Here is a 16,575-nt window from a genome sequence, read left to right as displayed (position 1 = left end):
CTGGTTTGTCATATTACATGGCTGAGCTAACAATAATATATATTTTTGCTGTATTACTGTACCGTATATCTTGCAACCCGATTCTTAGGCCATGAAAAATAAAGAGAAATAAAATCAAGCAATTATATTTAGTTTTTAAGACGTTGCAACAAAATATGAATCTAATGTGAGGAATGGTCAATCAGTAGATCAGTAGTGTTGGTGAGTGGATGTGTGAATGTGTAGTGTTGTATGGCCTAAACTAAAGAAGTGCAACACAACCAAACAAGAGAAAACATGGTGCAAGGGAGAGAGCCAGCCATGAAGTGAGAGAACAAGGAATGGGGAAGGCCGATCCTAAATGCATTCTGGATGGACTGGTCAGGTGCACCAAGTTGCATTAATACAGTCTCCACCTACCTGGACCTGAAGGGAGAAACACACAAACACAGGAACCCAGGTCAAGATAAACCTAAGGGCCATGGCAAAGCCAGAGGGCTGTCACAATCAGCAAGAGGCATATAATTTTGTAGATGAACATACAGCAGCTTGCTTGTGACTTTGCCATTGATATCTCTGTTTGTCTCATTGAATTGTAACTGTATTTACTTAATTCTTCAGAGTAGTTTGCCTGCACAGCATGAATTGTCTACAACTTACAATAACTTGAGCACATACTCATAGCTGGCTTTGGGAGGAAGGTATCTCAAAGAAAAGAAAGAAAATTTGGATATAATCTCCAGTCTTTGTGGTGTGTTTAAGTACAACATAATATAAGACACGAGGTGACACAAGGCAACGCATCAGTGTGTACATGCAGTACAAATATTTAGACAGACAGAAGACACAGAGCAGCAGATTGGCCAAGAGAGGGAGCCCTCACACTGTCAGATCACAGAGTGGTGGTAAGGTCAGCTGAACCAGATGCAACAAAGCAGAATATAAGGAGCAGTCAAGATACCCAGCATGTAACAGGGACAGTGGAGTCTTTGACATTTCTAATTTCAAGTTTATTTTATTTGTATAGCACTTAAAAAACAAACCAGTTTTGCACCAAAGTGCTTCACAAAGACAGACATATGTATATACATAAAAGCATAAGGACATATATGTGCAAAACAGATGTTGTGAAAATAGAGCAAGATTAAAATAGAAACAAGTTTCAACACAAATTAAAACCAGAGAAATCAGATAGAAATAAAAACGGATTAAACACAATTAAAAGCCACAGAACAAAAGTAGGTCCAAAGGTGCATCTTAAAAACATCAACAGACTCAGCCTGGTTAATGACCTCTGGCAGGCTATTCCAGAGATGAGGAGCTGCTACAGAAAAAGCCCTGTCAAGCCCTTTTTTTCCATGAATTGGGCACAACCAACATGCCATGGTGGGAGGATCTGAGGGGTCTAGTGGTGCTGTAAGGGGTGAGAAGTTCTGAGATATATACAGGGTTAAGACTATGGAGAGTTTTATAAACAATTAGAAGAATTTTGATGTTCATCCTGAAATTAATGGGGAGCCAGTGTAAGAATACAAGGATAGGGATGATGTGATCTCTTTTCTTGGACCTTGTTAATAACGAGGCAGCAGCGTTTTAGTTTAGTTGTGAACGGGAAATGGTAGCCTGACAGATGCCTTGGTAGAGAGAGTTATAGTAGTAGTCTCTATGTGTCATGGTTCTGAAAATGCCCACTATTAATGAAATAATTAATCACTTATTCAAACACTCATTCAGGTATTGTTTATGCTTTTGTGTTTGTGATCTGTTCTTTTTGATTCAATCAAATTGATTTACATTTTAACCAAAAAACAGTAAAAACAGAAAACAGCAGTCTGTAATGCTTATATGCAAATGCATTACTGTTAAATTAATTCTGATACATTAAGGTTTATTGAAAGTTCAGTTAAACTGAATTTTGCCTTTTGCTCATTTGGTGAACTTGATGAAAACAAGAGAAACTTGAATACGATATACCTGTTACATAATTAGGATAATGCTAATTATGACATTATGGACTGCTGAGGTGACAGAGATGATAAAATGATCTTCTTAACTTTGGTCTCCTTACACACCACTAAATGATTTGTCAGGTCAGTGATTTTAAGTCAAACTGTAATAATAGTAATTATTGGTATTAATTGTTGCAAAGGTGGTAGTATTTATTGACAATTTAATATCGAAATATTGACAGTATCATGAAGAAATGTGATGCCTTTTGAATGAATTGAAATCAAAAAATGCAATGTCTGCACTAATTTTAATGTAGTAGGAATCAAAGACATTGATTTGCAAGAACAACTTTGTTTGTATATAATTGAATGTAGATCTAAACTAATCATGACTGAAAATATATTTCTGCTTTTTAATTTTTAAAAAAACAACAACCTGTCAATCAGTTGATAGCAAATTCAGATCTTGTGTTTTGAATTTTAGTGATGAGGCAGCTTTTATTTGCATTAGGACTATGGATTGTGCCTTTGAGATGAATGATTATTATTATAAATGAAGGTGGTCAGGTGACTTTCACAGCCTGTCAATCAACCAGTTCTGACCAACAGAAAATAGAATAGAATGCGGTAATAAATTAGAATGTGATGGTGATGTCACATCATGCTGATTAGTACACAATCAATCTAGAATCTTCAGTTTCTGGTCCAACTGGTTCATATCCAGTCAGTTTACACAGATCACTCTGAGTATTCACTACATCTCCATTGTCTGATTCTGACAGTTTTTACCTTGTTGTCTACTGCTGCATTAAGCGAATATTAACAGTTCTGCTGTTCTTAATCTTAATAACCAACTGCTCCAAAGAACTGTAAAGTTTGTGGATTTCATTGTTGAGATCATGGACCTGGTTAGAGCTGAGGCCCAGACCAGTACTGTGCCATCACAAGTGCTGGTTCACAGCCCCTCTCTCAAAGATGCTACTTCCCAGCTCCCTCTCCCTGCTACAGTCACTGTCAGCAGTGAGCTGGTGGAGGATCTGCTTGTCCAGCCAATGCTGTGGCTCAGCCCACTGAGGAGCTCCGTTGGTGCACAGCTGGACCAGCAACAACTGCTGACGCTCTGTCTGTGTCATACAATAGTGCGGGACTCTTATTTTACCAGCGATAAAGGGTTTCCACTGTTAAAAAATACAATGCCATGGGAGAACTTATTTTACAGCAGAATGCCTTTGTAAATGAGACGGTGGAGCACATCCACTTGTTATTGCAAAAAGAGGCAGAGAAATACTCCAAAAGCAGAGTCTTCAAAGCCTCAAATGCCTTGAGGACCCAAAGTAAGAAGTGAAAGTGAACTAGGAACCACTAAAATTGACACTGAGAGACGCTCTACCTAACACAAGGATGACTAGAGAGGGACTGATAAAGGATGTTAAAGCTTCCTTGGTGGCCTGCAGCTTCATAGCCACAAAGATCCAAAAACACCTCAAGCCCACTGTGAGCTTTGCTTTGGAGATGAGACTGCAATGATGATCCTAACTGCCAGTTCCACACCTACATCACTAACAGCGTCGCTGGTGAAATTTGGAGGTACAGTATACCATAAGAATGTATGTAAACAAGCACACAAACACGATTGATTATGCTGTTGTTGATGATTTTTTGTTCAAGGCGCCTCTGCTATTTCAAGCGTGCCATCACCATGCCTGCTCCTCCAGGAGTTGACAAATATGCCAATACTGTGTCCGGCTTCTCCCTGAACAACTGCTTTGTGAATTCAGTCATTAATTCTGGTTCCAGTTATTGCCAAACAGTTCTGAGTTCTACCTCCGCTTGCACCACAATCGTATTCTTATACATATTTTCTTTAATTCTATATTAACGAACTTCTATCAGCATTTCTACTATCTCATGCGTGCCATCACCATGCCTAATCCAAATAAATGATATATTTTGATTGAGGAAACATCTTTGTCCCTGCAGTTCTACCTTGATTCCTGCACTTGTGTAGACTTGACAGCAGAGGTTGCTAAAGTCAAAAAAACTAACGCTGCTTTTACTGTCTTCAGTTCATGATTCTTATTTGGTTTCTTTGACCAAAGACCACAAATGTCAATTCAATCCCGTAACACTAAGGCCATAACAGTCAAATACACACACACACACACACACACACACACACACACATATATAATGAATAGATCAGTAGAGCTAAACTTAACAGAAGACTTAACACAAGACTGGCTTTGCTGCTAGTACAGGTTAAGATTAATGACTATGTTCACACTAAACAGGCTAAATCTCAGTGGGGGTTTCGTAAAATGCAAGTAACCAACATCGCATTTTAAATTATATTGTCATTTTTTCAAGACACAAATTGCATGGATAAAATCCAGCCATTGATTTACTAGTGATGCATCTGCATGATTGAGTATATTTACACCTTAAAGAAGAGGAGAAATTTTCTCTCACTTCCATATTTCACTTTTTTCTCTCACTTCTGCCCTCCTCCTTGCATGTTGAACCCTCCCCTTGCCTCAAATACACACTCACGAACACACACACACTTCCCTCCTTCTTTCTGTGTCGTTCCTTCTCTCCTTCCTCTCTGCTGCCTTCAGCCTCCCCTCCCCCGTGGGAAACCCAGTGCAGTGTGACTGTGGTTGTCCTTCCTGGAAGCTGTGGTGGTGACTCTGGCTCCTCCACTCAGAGGCTAGAATAGTGCCAGCCAGCCTTGTGTGTGTGTCTATGTTTGTGTTTTGTCTGTGTGCCTGTGTGTGCGCGCGCATGCACCCTCCACAAACATTCCACCACCATACCGTCCGTCCGACCACCGGCCGGCCTCGCACGAGAGCCACGCCGCCACTGTGGTTCAGTCCTGACGCCAGCCCTGAAGACTCACATTACACACACACACACACATGCACACGCACACACACACACACACACGAAGATGTGTGTGCACACAACACCACATAAACAAAACATTCAGCAAGGCACAGACAAACACACACACACACACACGCACAGGGGGGCAGCCAGCACATGAGATTGGCTTAAGCACACACTAGCACACTCACTCAAATAAACAATATGCACTTTGCGGAACACACACATTTTTGGACCGCAGACCACAGACATTGCATCCTGAAGTAGATCAAAGCGTTCTCCAGCAGTAAACACACACAAGGCTCTTCTCTGCTCTCTCATCCCCATGGAGCCGTTTTTGGTGAAGCACGGCACAATTATGCTGATCTTCTTGAGAAACAACCCGTTGCAACTGTCATCTATCATTGTTCAGGGTTTCTTGTGCACCCTGCACATGCTGGCCGACTCTCTGTGATTCACACCATTTCTCTTCCTGTCCTTTTAAACCTCCACAATCCTTCTCATCTCCCCTTAACCCTGTCTCCTGCCTCCCTCCCACCCTGTTATTGAACGTCTATACCAAATCAGTCACTCAACCACAGCCCTTTAGATCTTTTTCTTTGTTTTCCCGTCTCACAGTCTCTCTCCATCCCTCCCTCTTGCTTTCTCCCTTACTGTCTGTCCATTGTTGAGGAGACAGTGGCGCAGACAAACAGGGAGAGAAGATATCCACTGGTGTACCACAAGATTGGAGAGAAAGAATGGTAGAGAGACAGCAGAGGAGAGGAAGATACATAGACTGATATAAGGGTAAAGTTAATTACAGGGGACTGCCAATTAGAGGGCAAAGTGATGGGTCTGTTTGCTTCGCCGCGGCATCCCAAAAACATCACCAGCTCCCACCATGTTTATCCTCTGCAGCCACAAGACCACAGCTCCCATCAGCCATCACTGGAGACAACTCAGATACCGAGGGGGTTACGGCTGGGGAACATGCAAGCAGTGTTTGCAGACAAGGCTAATATGGATAAGTGGGTAACAAGTCGTTTTCAGCCATTCCTTTGCCATTATTGATAGCAGATCATTTATAGCTGCAATAACATGTTTGCATTTGGTTATACAGTCAGGAAACACACGCAGTAAAAACATGACCAAAGGTAAAGGCACTTAGTCTTTATAGAGATGTTTTCAAAACATTCTTTGTCAATCAGACAGAACTGGAAAATGTAATCAAATGTATAAATGATTTGGAAAGTAAAACAAACATCACAGTTAAAAGATCAGTAAAAACTCAACGTCACTCTCTGTTGAGCAAGATATATATATATTTATATATGGCTCTGTTGGACACTCTTCTATGTGTGTATTTGTCAAGCAAGATCATGAACATGAATTTATTCAAATGTTCCATTCCTTCACATTCCCCCACACTATTCTTCATTCTTTCTTTATACATTATTGTTTGTGATTATCTGAAACCTCACCCATAGTTGGATATGGCTTTTAGAGTCTCTCAAAATAAGAGACAATCATCAAATGTTCAATATTTCTTTCTCCAAAGGTTTCATATTTGCTACATGGTGTGCATGGGAGCTCCATGTCCACTGTACAGAGTTTGTTTGGAAAACAAAACCGGAGTTGACCCTCAAAAAGCTCCGATCTCAGTCCCCCATCCCTGGGCTGACTTGGCTGATCCGCTCAAGCCCCTGCGCTGGGCTGTGGGAGACCCCAGAGGTGCAAAGGGCCTGAAAGAGATTTGTTGCGGGGCAGAGGATGATGAAGTGGAAGAGGAGGCGGAAGTAGAAGGGGAAGAAGAGGAAGGGGTGGGGAGAGGAAGAGGTGAAGCCCTGGAGGCACTGTGAGGGGATGGCTGGGTCGGTCTGGAGGGGGCCAAGACTGGGGATGCCGCCAGGGAGGGCACCCTGTGGACGGTGGCCAGAGCCGTAGGTGCGAGAAGCGGTGGTACCCCCTGCTGGCAGCCGGCCAGGGGCGCGAGGCGGAGGGAGGCAGGTGACGGGTAGCTCCCCAGCAGGGCTAGATCCCTTCGCCCACTGGGGAAAGGGGATGAGGAGGAGGCTGGCGAGGTGGGGGAGATCTGAGGGAAGGACGCCCACGGCCAAGGAGGGAAGGGCAAGGTGGAGGCCGGTGCTGACTGTAGGAGGAGAGGGTCTAGCTCACTTGCGCAATGGGAGAGGTGGGAGACAAGGCGGGCTCCTATAGGGTCCGGAGACTCCCCCTCAAGGGAGCTGAGGTACCGCACCACCTCCCCAACACACTCCCTGAAACCCAGAGTCCTGTAGTCGACTGCCAGAGCTCTCGCATCAAAGTAACCTGAGAGAGAAAAAGAGTTTAGTCATGCACTGAATAATAGTGATGGAATGCAGCTTGACATGACAAATATGCTGTGTGTTATTTGCCTTGTCCAAAATAAGACGACAGTGAATAGTTCTATTTGTCTGCTATGTGTTATTTAATGGGTTTTTTCCCAGCATCATTTCAAGAGCTTCATCTTCTTTAAAAAATTCATGAAGAGCAGAAAAAGTGAACTTAAAATTCTCACCTTTTCCCCCCATGGCATGCAGGAGTTTGAGGTGGTCCACAGTCATTTGCAGAATCTCTGCCTTCTCCAATTTAGATGAACCCTGAGAAGAAAATGATCATTGTTTTACTCAATAAAGTCAGGATTTAGAGAGCTGTTTTATTGCTTTATTGTAAAACTATAAAACAATCCTTTTAAATCTTCATTCATGAGCAGTTACCTGTTTCTCAAAAGCACTGGGCACCAGTCTCCTCAGCTCTGACAGGCTGTGGTTGATCCGGTCCCTACGCCTCTTCTCTATGATCTACACAACAAGAAGAGCAGAATGACAGTCGGTGCCAACCAAAAAGACAGGACTATTAAGTTAAGACCCAAGACTATTATCCACTCACCCCTCTTCTCTTCTTTCGGGCCAGAATCTGTGAGGCGCTGCCAGGGGACATGGACCCGGTGACTGGGCTGTACCATGGATATAGAGAGAGAGAAAGAGAGAGGGAGATGGTATTGGCAAAGAGAGAAACATGGTAACTTTGATTCTCCTGCATATTGTTATTATTACCCTCCCTAATATGACACAGAGGCAGGATGGCACATAAGCTCCCTTCAATCGAATTAGTTTTTTGGGCACAGAAAGGCATAGGAGTGCCCGGGAGAGGAGGGAAGAGGAGATTGTTTTTGGTTTAATGCGTTTCTGGACATTAGTCTCAGTGAAATGACATGCTGTTCTCCTTTCCATCTGAGCGAAAGCACTTTTAGAAAGATGATTATATAGCCCTGCGGCGATGCTTTCGCTCGCATGGGGCTCCAACATGCAGCATGGGATCTGCGCTCCTCAGAGTACAGTCACTCAATGTGGATTGTGTTTGTTTGTGAACTCTCATCTTACAGGCCTGAAAGAGCCTGACAGCTTTGGAGTTCCCTTCAAACTGCCCCAGCAGAGACTTATTGCATTTCTATTAGATTTTAACATGAAGGCTGCCAATTTAGCTGTGTGTTTTTGTTTAGATTTATGTTTGATGGGGCTGACTTGAAAAGGCGGCACTGTCTTCTGTTTGCATGTCACACAGCAATTTGATTAATCCAAACTGTCTTAAGTGTTACTGGCTTGCTGAGTGCTTGTGATGTAACCAGTGTTGCTGTGAATGTGTTTTTGTATACTGTAGATGCACATGTTACAAATAAGCTCCAATTATTATTTCATTTAATTCACATTTCCTTAATGTCAGCCAAGGAGCTTGACAAATTCCCCCAAAACATAAAATGGTATGGTCACTTGTAAAGAGTGTGTGCAGTGTTAAGAGTCATTTTACTGCTTAATATACTTTTACTTATGACATTTTCCACAACACTGAATGAAGTAATGGGCTGCAGTAATACACCGTGGCATTAAAGGATTTTTTTTTCTTTTAAATTGAACTTGTTTTAGTTATTACTACTTAATTTTATCTGCATATTATTTATATAACAAAATATATTATTATTCGTTATATTAATATAACTATATGCATACAATTGTAGTTAACTATATGAATCAAATGAATTTCAACCTAATTTAACAAAATGTCAGAGGATATATTAAGTCTGAGTCTGTAAAAGTTTCCCACAGTGATTAAATCATATACAACTGAAAAGAAAAATTATGGCTTTTGACATGAAATGTAATCACTGTATTTCTGACAGTGAATTATGTCTCTCATATAATTAAAAAAGCTTGTACTTTATTTTACTATATGATTACATTGAAGAGTGGGAGTATAATACAATTATTTCACTGTAACCACTCATAAATTGTGTGCCCCAAACGTTCCAGCATTATCCATCATTTTTTTTCTATGTTACATGGGACAATGAACAAGTTGATATTGATTCATCACAATAATTTGCTTTATTAATGAATATTTAATAATAAGTATTTGATTAAGACTTGTGTTGTCACAAACTTGTGTATTTGGTCGCAAGCAATCTATATAAAATGCATTTATTTACAAAGAATAAAGGGTTAATAATTTCAGCCACTGTCTCAGACATGACAGGCCTTACATTATTTTTTATTGTAATGCATGACATGCATGCAGTGACTATTAAGAACTCATATTCACATGTAAGAAGGGCAAACATGACAGTGTTTTATACAGAGGGAAAATATAATGAATATATATTTCTATATATAAGAGATTTGCTGCCATAGGTCTGAGACAAAAGTTACACTTTAAACTGACAGCTCAGGTTTACTGGGAGGTGTGTTAACACTTGCTCTGCTGATGTTCAGTGACTTAAACAATTTGTCAAGCATTTAAAAAAGTCAATAAAAGCCTTTTTTCTGAATGCAAAAAAAAAAAAAAAACTTTTTTAAGAAGTGTCACTGGCGTTGCATTATTGCTCTATAATTTACATCAGCTACTGAGACTTAAAACTGACTTTCAGTCTTTCAACTTTCATCTCCATGTCAAAATGCTTGGAAAACCCACAGTTTACTGCCAAATATGTTTGGAGCTAATTTGTCTTGAGCTACTAATTACAACTGGATGCCGTGTCATTTTCCTTTAAAGTGTGTTTGGAGGCCATGTGCTATAATCTCAGGAGCGGTTGTCTGATGCTCACCAGTAGCCGTCTTCTTGTCCCACGTCAATAAACTCGTCTGTGTCCGAGTCTGGGGAGCTGTAGTCATGAGGTCTCTTCATCTCTCTGCCCCTTCCTCACTGGCTGGACTGATGGATGGATGATGGACTGATGGATTCGGGTGATCCGCTTTCTCTGCCGTGTGGAAGCAACACTGAAGATCGTCTCCCCTCTGGATGAAGAGCTCACCCTGCGTGCCCCTCACTCTCTGTTTCTCTTGTGCTGTTACTTATAAAAGCCTTGTTGTCCTTAGTTACTTCTTGTCACTTGTGTATGTTTTGTTGTTTTGGTGATTCTTCGGCGCATGTGTCTTCTGTCCTTTCCTCTTTGAGTCAGCGGTGCCACTTGATCGACCCCCAAGGGCCCGTGACAACTAAGAAAATTCACAAGCTGCTTTAGTCTTTTACTCTATCATTGGCATCCAATCATAGTCTCTCTCTCTCTCTCTGTGTTATTTCTCTCTTGGCTCCTTCTCTCTGTCACAGCCACCCAATGACAAAATAGGACTTTGGCAGTTGGGGCAGGGTTGCCAGTTTTGGCTCCCCCGCCTCCTCTCTATGTCCCTCCTCCCTCCCTTTAATCTGCCCTTCCCTGGCTTGTCACCATCCTTCCCTCCCTCCCCACCCCCTCACCGCCCCATCTTTCCACCCCTTTGCTCAGTCATCCTCAGTCAATTAGCCTCCAATCTCATTCTGCTCTCCTTCCTTCCTTCTTTCTGCCCTCCTTTCTTTCTTCTTCTGCTCCTTTAATTATACTCCTTTGTAGAACAATGGCAGGGGGAGCAAGGGAAGGAGAGAGGTGAGGAGTGTGGGAATGATGGACTGTGATGGACTCCATCATCTACAGGAGCGTGTGTGACAGTACACAATATTTGCCTCTCACACAGTCACACAAGTGACTTGGAGAACGGAGGTATTGAGCTACTTTTTGTGAGTGTGTGTGTGTGTGAGTGACCAATAGCAGAGACAGAAAACACAAGTGATGGAAAGATGCGTGGCATCTGCAAGCAGCAAAGAACCACACTATGAAGAAAAATCTGAAAATCATTCATATTTTTTCCCTTTAATCTTAAATAATCCTATTGCATACTGCTTTCTAAAGTGTAAAATTGTTTACATCAGTGGTTCACAACCTTTTTTATCTTATGTAGCAAAAGAAGTTTTTGATGTTTCAACCATCTATATTGCTTTCAGCTATCTGTTTAAACTGTTTATTCATTTCTTTTAGTTATTCCAACAGTTCTTTTCACTACCTTTAGCAAACTATTTCAATGTTTTATTTATTACCTTTACCGACCTAAACTATATCAACTTTTTGTCTGTTACCTTTGACTAACTATTTCAACTATTTATGCATAATCGACTGTTTCAACTGGGGGTAGAAATACACCTGGTAGGGAATCACGGACTTTTAACATGAGGATTTATCAGCCGTGGAACTGCGGCATATTGGTTTTTGAAAGTGTGACCCAGATTGTGTTATTTCTGAAATCATGAAATCCTGTTAATAGAGAAAGTGAGATCAGAGCTCAGGTGCCAACTTTTAAACAAAGCTTTGTACAAAGCTTTTTTAACCAGTCTTGTGTCAGTGTGTGCAGAGAAGAGGGCAGGTATTGAGGGTCAAGAGAGGAATCAGCCCAGTGAGTGTCTGAACATCTGGGCTCTTCACTGGACAAGATAGCGCTCTTTATATGCACACATATACAAAGACACACTCACACACATGGTTCTTTGCAACACTTAGCACTCGGTTCCGCTGCCACCGTGGGAAGATTGCTGGTGCAGATTGCCATGGAAACACGAGACCCAGGCGCCGGTTGTTAGGAGCGATGCCTGACTGACCCAGCAGTGTGTGCATATGTGTGTGTGTGTCTGTGTGTGTGTGTGTTTGTGTGTGTTTGTGAGAGAGAGAAAAAGACGGAGAGAGGCCAAGTGGCATGCCCCCTTCCACACAATGCCCAGCTGAGTGTGTCTCTTCCTGCCTGGCAGACTGGAAGGGTGTGTTAGTTTAAACATATTACAATGCATGTGTGCAAGATCTTTGTGCATGTTTTTTGAACAAGAATATTTTTTGTACTTCTTTTGGTGCTATAAGTGGTAATGAGCTCCTTTTAATGTTTCATTCTGTTTCCCGCTTTTAAATTACATTTTTATTATCAAGTGTATTTTGATTTATTTCACTGCAGATGTTTCTTTTCTTTGTCTCTTTTGGTGTGACATGCTTTTTGTTTTTCTGTTTATCTCACTTGCATAACTTATCCTCATCTGCCTGCATTTTATCATTTCATACGTGTAAAGTAATAAACTAACTTAAAACATGTGTGTGTGCGTGTGTGTGTGTGTGTGTGTTTGTAATACACAAGTGTCAGTAATCAGTGTGACAATCACCAGGGGGGCTTATAGCGTGGTGAGTATGAGTAAGGACTAACAGAAAAGAGAAATCCCTCTGTCGCTCCTTCCCACCCTCCCTGCCTCGGAAAACAACCCCCCGTCCACATATCCTTTCATTACCAATCATTCCTTAATTCAGATCTGGATCTCATTTCAACATCAGAAAACAGGGAAGAAAGTCTGAAAGAAAAGAGACATCTATGAAGTCAGGCCTCAGTCTCTTCTCTGTTGTTATTTTTATCAACCACCCACCCTTTCTCTTCAAAGAATAACTTTCTTCTCTGTATCAGTCTTTTTTTTCTTTCTTTAAAATGAAATCACTCTGGCTTCTCTCGTCATTTTTGGCCAGCCACACCTCCCAGTTGTTCCAGTATGAAGTTGCATGAAAAACATGCATGAAGTGGAAAGTGATTAAGAAGATGAATGAATAAATAAATAAGTTAATTATGAAAATAGTTTCATGGTGGGGTTTTGTAAAGGGAGGGTGACAGAGAGAGACATAAGAGAGAGAGCGCTGGCACTGGATGGTGAGATGGAATTCTGGGAGATTTCTGGCGATCTTGGTCGGCCACTTCAAGTCCTCTCCCTCCCATCCCTCCTAACCACAACAAGGCAACGTCCCTTATTGAAATTAACAAGCTCATACTTTTACAATTTGCACACGCACGCACACATGCGCAGCTCGAATATGAACGTGTGAACGCTCAGGGACATACACACACACATGGCCTTGAACTGATTCATACAAACACACACACACACACACACGCAACTCCCTCACACGAATGTGGACAGTGCATACCCACAATTTATAAGGCACAAACACTCAGCTGCAATTATTGTTTCTGATGCATGACTATTGCTATTGTTTGAAAGTCTGTGAGATGGAACCAGCTCAGCAGGATATTTTGTTTGTGATTTTTTCTTTGCATTCATGTCAAGCTGAATAACTGATCAGATACTGTATGTCTCACTGCATGGTTGACTTTAATTATTTGTACTCTGTTTTGCAGCAGCAGAAAACCAACTTTCAGCAACTTTTTCACCCAAAACATTGATACTCCTGTGTAAAAAGACACTTAATATTCACAAAAGTAGACAGTTACAAACAGCATTGGTGCCAATCTCATACATAGAAGCAGCGGGGTCATTTTCAAGCGAAGGCAAGTTTATTTGTATAGGATCTTTCAACAACAAGACAATTCAAAGTGGTTTGTATTCATTCATTTATCTTATTCATTATATTTATTTAAGACCTCAGTGCCACACGGTGCCGAGGTACAGACATACAATAAATGCAGACACAATTAAAATCAAATAGCAATAAAAGAAGAATACATGGCTATATCAGTTACAAACAAGGTAAAATTAATAATGCTAAAAAGTAAAAGTGTAGGAATTGACAGTGAGAGAAATTAATTAATTAATTAAAACAATAAGAATAAGAACAGTTTTAAAAAAAAATAAAGGCAATGACAGTTACAATCAATAAAATTATCAATTAAAACTTGGAATTGACTCAGTGATATTAATGAGGTCAACTTGTACTTTTTCTTGAAGCATATTCCAAGTATGTGGGGCACAGTAACAGAAAGCAGATCTTCCTAACTCTGTATGAATTTTTGGTACTTGCAGGCTGAGCCACGTCTGTGAGCGGGTACAGTGGCGACCAACATTCCGAGAAAGCAGGGCTGAGAGATAGGAGGGGAGCTTTTGTAAAATAGCTTTATAAATGAATAAAAACAAATGCTGATCCCTCTGCGCTGATAGCGCAGACAGGCCAGTTTTTTGATATAGTAGGCAATAGTGTGTCCCATAACTATCTTCAGTAATAAATCATCTAAAGGTTTGAGAGCAGAACTGGCTGCCTGCCCATAAATAACATCCCTGTAGTCTCCAGGAGGAAAACTGCTTCAACAATTCTTTTACTCGTAAATGAATGGAAGCAAGATTTATTTCTAAAAAGAAAGCCAAATTTCAATCTCAGCTTTGATAACAACATGTTAATATGGACTTTAAAATCAAGCTTTTCATTGACCCAAATGCCTCGATATTTTTAGTATTGCACTCTCTCTATTATGATGCCATTAACAAAATGAATTTCAAAACTACCATAGTCAGTATTTCTTGCATTTGAAAACAACATCCATTTTGTCTTTGCACAGTTTAGGACCAGTTTCAAGTTTTGAAGGTGTTTTTGAAGAAGGTTAAATGATAGCTGTAGAGTGGCGGTGTCTGCACAGGAATAAAGGACTGTGTCATCTGCGTATAGATTGAAGTTACAATTGTACAATGAAGAGGTAAAACTGTGTATATAAATAGTGAATAGAAGTGGTCCAAGAACAGAATCTTGGGGAACTCCCTTTGTAATGGGAAGAAAAGATTACTGAATCTTACTTATCTTGACACGCTGCGACCTAGCAGAAAGATAATTCTGAAACCACAGGCAGCTAGCATTTTCAAAACAAGAGTAGCACAGTGTTTTTGTTATCTAATGCTGAGACTATATTGTTAATAACTAAAGAAGTAGCAGAAATAACACTATGCTTTGGCTTGAAGCCAGACTGAAATGGAGTTAGTATGGAATACCTGGATTTCAACTGTTAATTAACAAGTGACTGGAGTATTTTTTCAAGACAAGATAGTTTTGAGATTGGACGATAATCAGATTTGCTACTTCCTTTATGGTGAAGAAGAACATAGCCAGTCTTCAAAACTGTAGTGATGATGCCAGAGGCAATGCTATAATTGAACATATGAGTTACATATTCAGAGATTAGCTGTGCTGAGGATTTCAAAGCAAATGGTTCCAGTTTGTCATCACCCCTTGATGTTTGCGCATCAACACTGCATGAGGCATCATCTATCACCCTACTGGAGACAGGAGATATGCTAAAGGAGTGGTTTACAAGTTCTTAAGATTATTAGATGCTCATGTAAGCCAGTCTAAATTGAGATCATGAAGGATAATCACCTTATGATCAATCAATGGTGCAATTAATCCACCAAATTTTTCTAGGGCTTCTGAAGGGGCAGAAGGAGGTCTGTAGACACCAGTTACTGAATTATTATGCCCCAGATCAATTTTCAGACATAAAAAAAAATTAAGATAAAGACATTAATAAACATAAATAATAAACACATGGCAATATAAAAAACAAATAAATATAATTTTAAAAGAATAAATTAAAATAGAATATAAAAATAAGATAAAAATGGAATACAGTAGGTGAGGACAGTCACATAGTTAATTCATACTTTTCATGAAATAAGAAAACCAGCTTTGTCACAATTCAATGAATTTAGAGGCAATTTTAAGACAAATTATCAGTATCTGGTGATTTGGTGGTAATCACAAAATAATTACATAAGCGGTTTTTCCATGCAACCACTGAAACAACGTACTAGAATTTGTATCTTGACAGAAAAATATAGATTAAAAAGGACCAAATCCTAGATGGTGCGCCACATTCCAATTAAACAAGTATGGACGACAATAAATTGCAGTGGTGTTTGTGAAACACTTTTAAATAGCAATATATTCAAAATTACTTCCTCAAATGTGATCAAATAGCATTAGTCAAATGAAGTGTTTCTTCACTGTCTGGAACTCCTGCAGATAATGTGTGAAAGGCCAAATTTGGTGAACAGAGCCCTGCATGGTGCCCTGCTGTATGCAAGTGCTATTGACATATAGCCAAAAAAAATCAGTTGATTTCTTATTGGTATGAGGCCTTTATAGCCATCAGCCTGTGGCTCGGCGCTCAGTCACCAGGGTCAAGATTGGATTGGCATGGGAACTGGCACCAGAGCAGCTTGGCACTGTCCAAGCTGGACCCACGAGGGAATTATTTGCACTTCAGACACATAAGGAATGCCTGGGACCTGTAGCACTGCCTGTCTGGCCCTGTCCTTGATTCACTCGGAATAACCTGGATATACGAGACATTCCTGGGGACGTCAGGTTTGTCTCTGGGAGTCTGGAATCTGTTGGGTGTTTCCAAGAGCTGCATTGTGTTTTTATGATCCGATTGAGCTGATATGAGGTGTGAATAAACCTCCAGAGAAATGGGGTTAGACACAGTCAGTATATATGTTTGAGATAGTGGCTGCTGTGATGTGAGGTGTCAAGAGGGCAGGAGGGCTGCAGCGATGGGTCATGCTGCCTGTCAGAGGGAGAGAGTGAGTGAGAGAGAGAGAGAGAGCAACAGAGAAAGAGAGAGAGAGAGACAGG

General features: G+C 40.6%; 1 protein-coding gene and 1 long non-coding RNA gene across 2 annotated transcripts; one reads left to right on the top strand and one right to left on the bottom strand.

Annotated features, from left to right (window-relative positions):
• The first annotated feature begins 3,425 nt into the window (after window positions 1-3,425).
• On the top strand, window positions 3,426-9,966 carry LOC137197881 (uncharacterized). Its single transcript, XR_010931529.1, has 3 exons — window positions 3,426-3,515; window positions 7,749-7,856; window positions 9,882-9,966. It is a non-coding gene; the product is annotated as an uncharacterized lncRNA (long non-coding RNA).
• Window positions 3,513-10,506, bottom strand: heyl (hes related family bHLH transcription factor with YRPW motif like). The gene is made up of 5 exons (XM_067611369.1): window positions 9,934-10,506; window positions 7,725-7,791; window positions 7,553-7,636; window positions 7,354-7,435; window positions 3,513-7,124 (listed from the first exon to the last, which is right to left on the bottom strand). Exons 1-5 carry the CDS (start codon window positions 10,011-10,013, stop codon window positions 6,439-6,441), a joined length of 999 nt encoding a protein of 332 aa, XP_067467470.1. The 5' UTR covers window positions 10,014-10,506; the 3' UTR covers window positions 3,513-6,438.
• Between the last annotated feature and the right edge of the window lie 6,069 nt (window positions 10,507-16,575).

Source organism: Thunnus thynnus, chromosome 15 (genome assembly GCF_963924715.1).
Source record: "Thunnus thynnus chromosome 15, fThuThy2.1, whole genome shotgun sequence".
In the NCBI taxonomy this organism is placed as follows: domain Eukaryota; kingdom Metazoa; phylum Chordata; class Actinopteri; order Scombriformes; family Scombridae; genus Thunnus; species Thunnus thynnus.
Note: the sequence above shows the minus strand (reverse complement) of the source record. Positions and strands in the feature narration are given on the sequence as shown.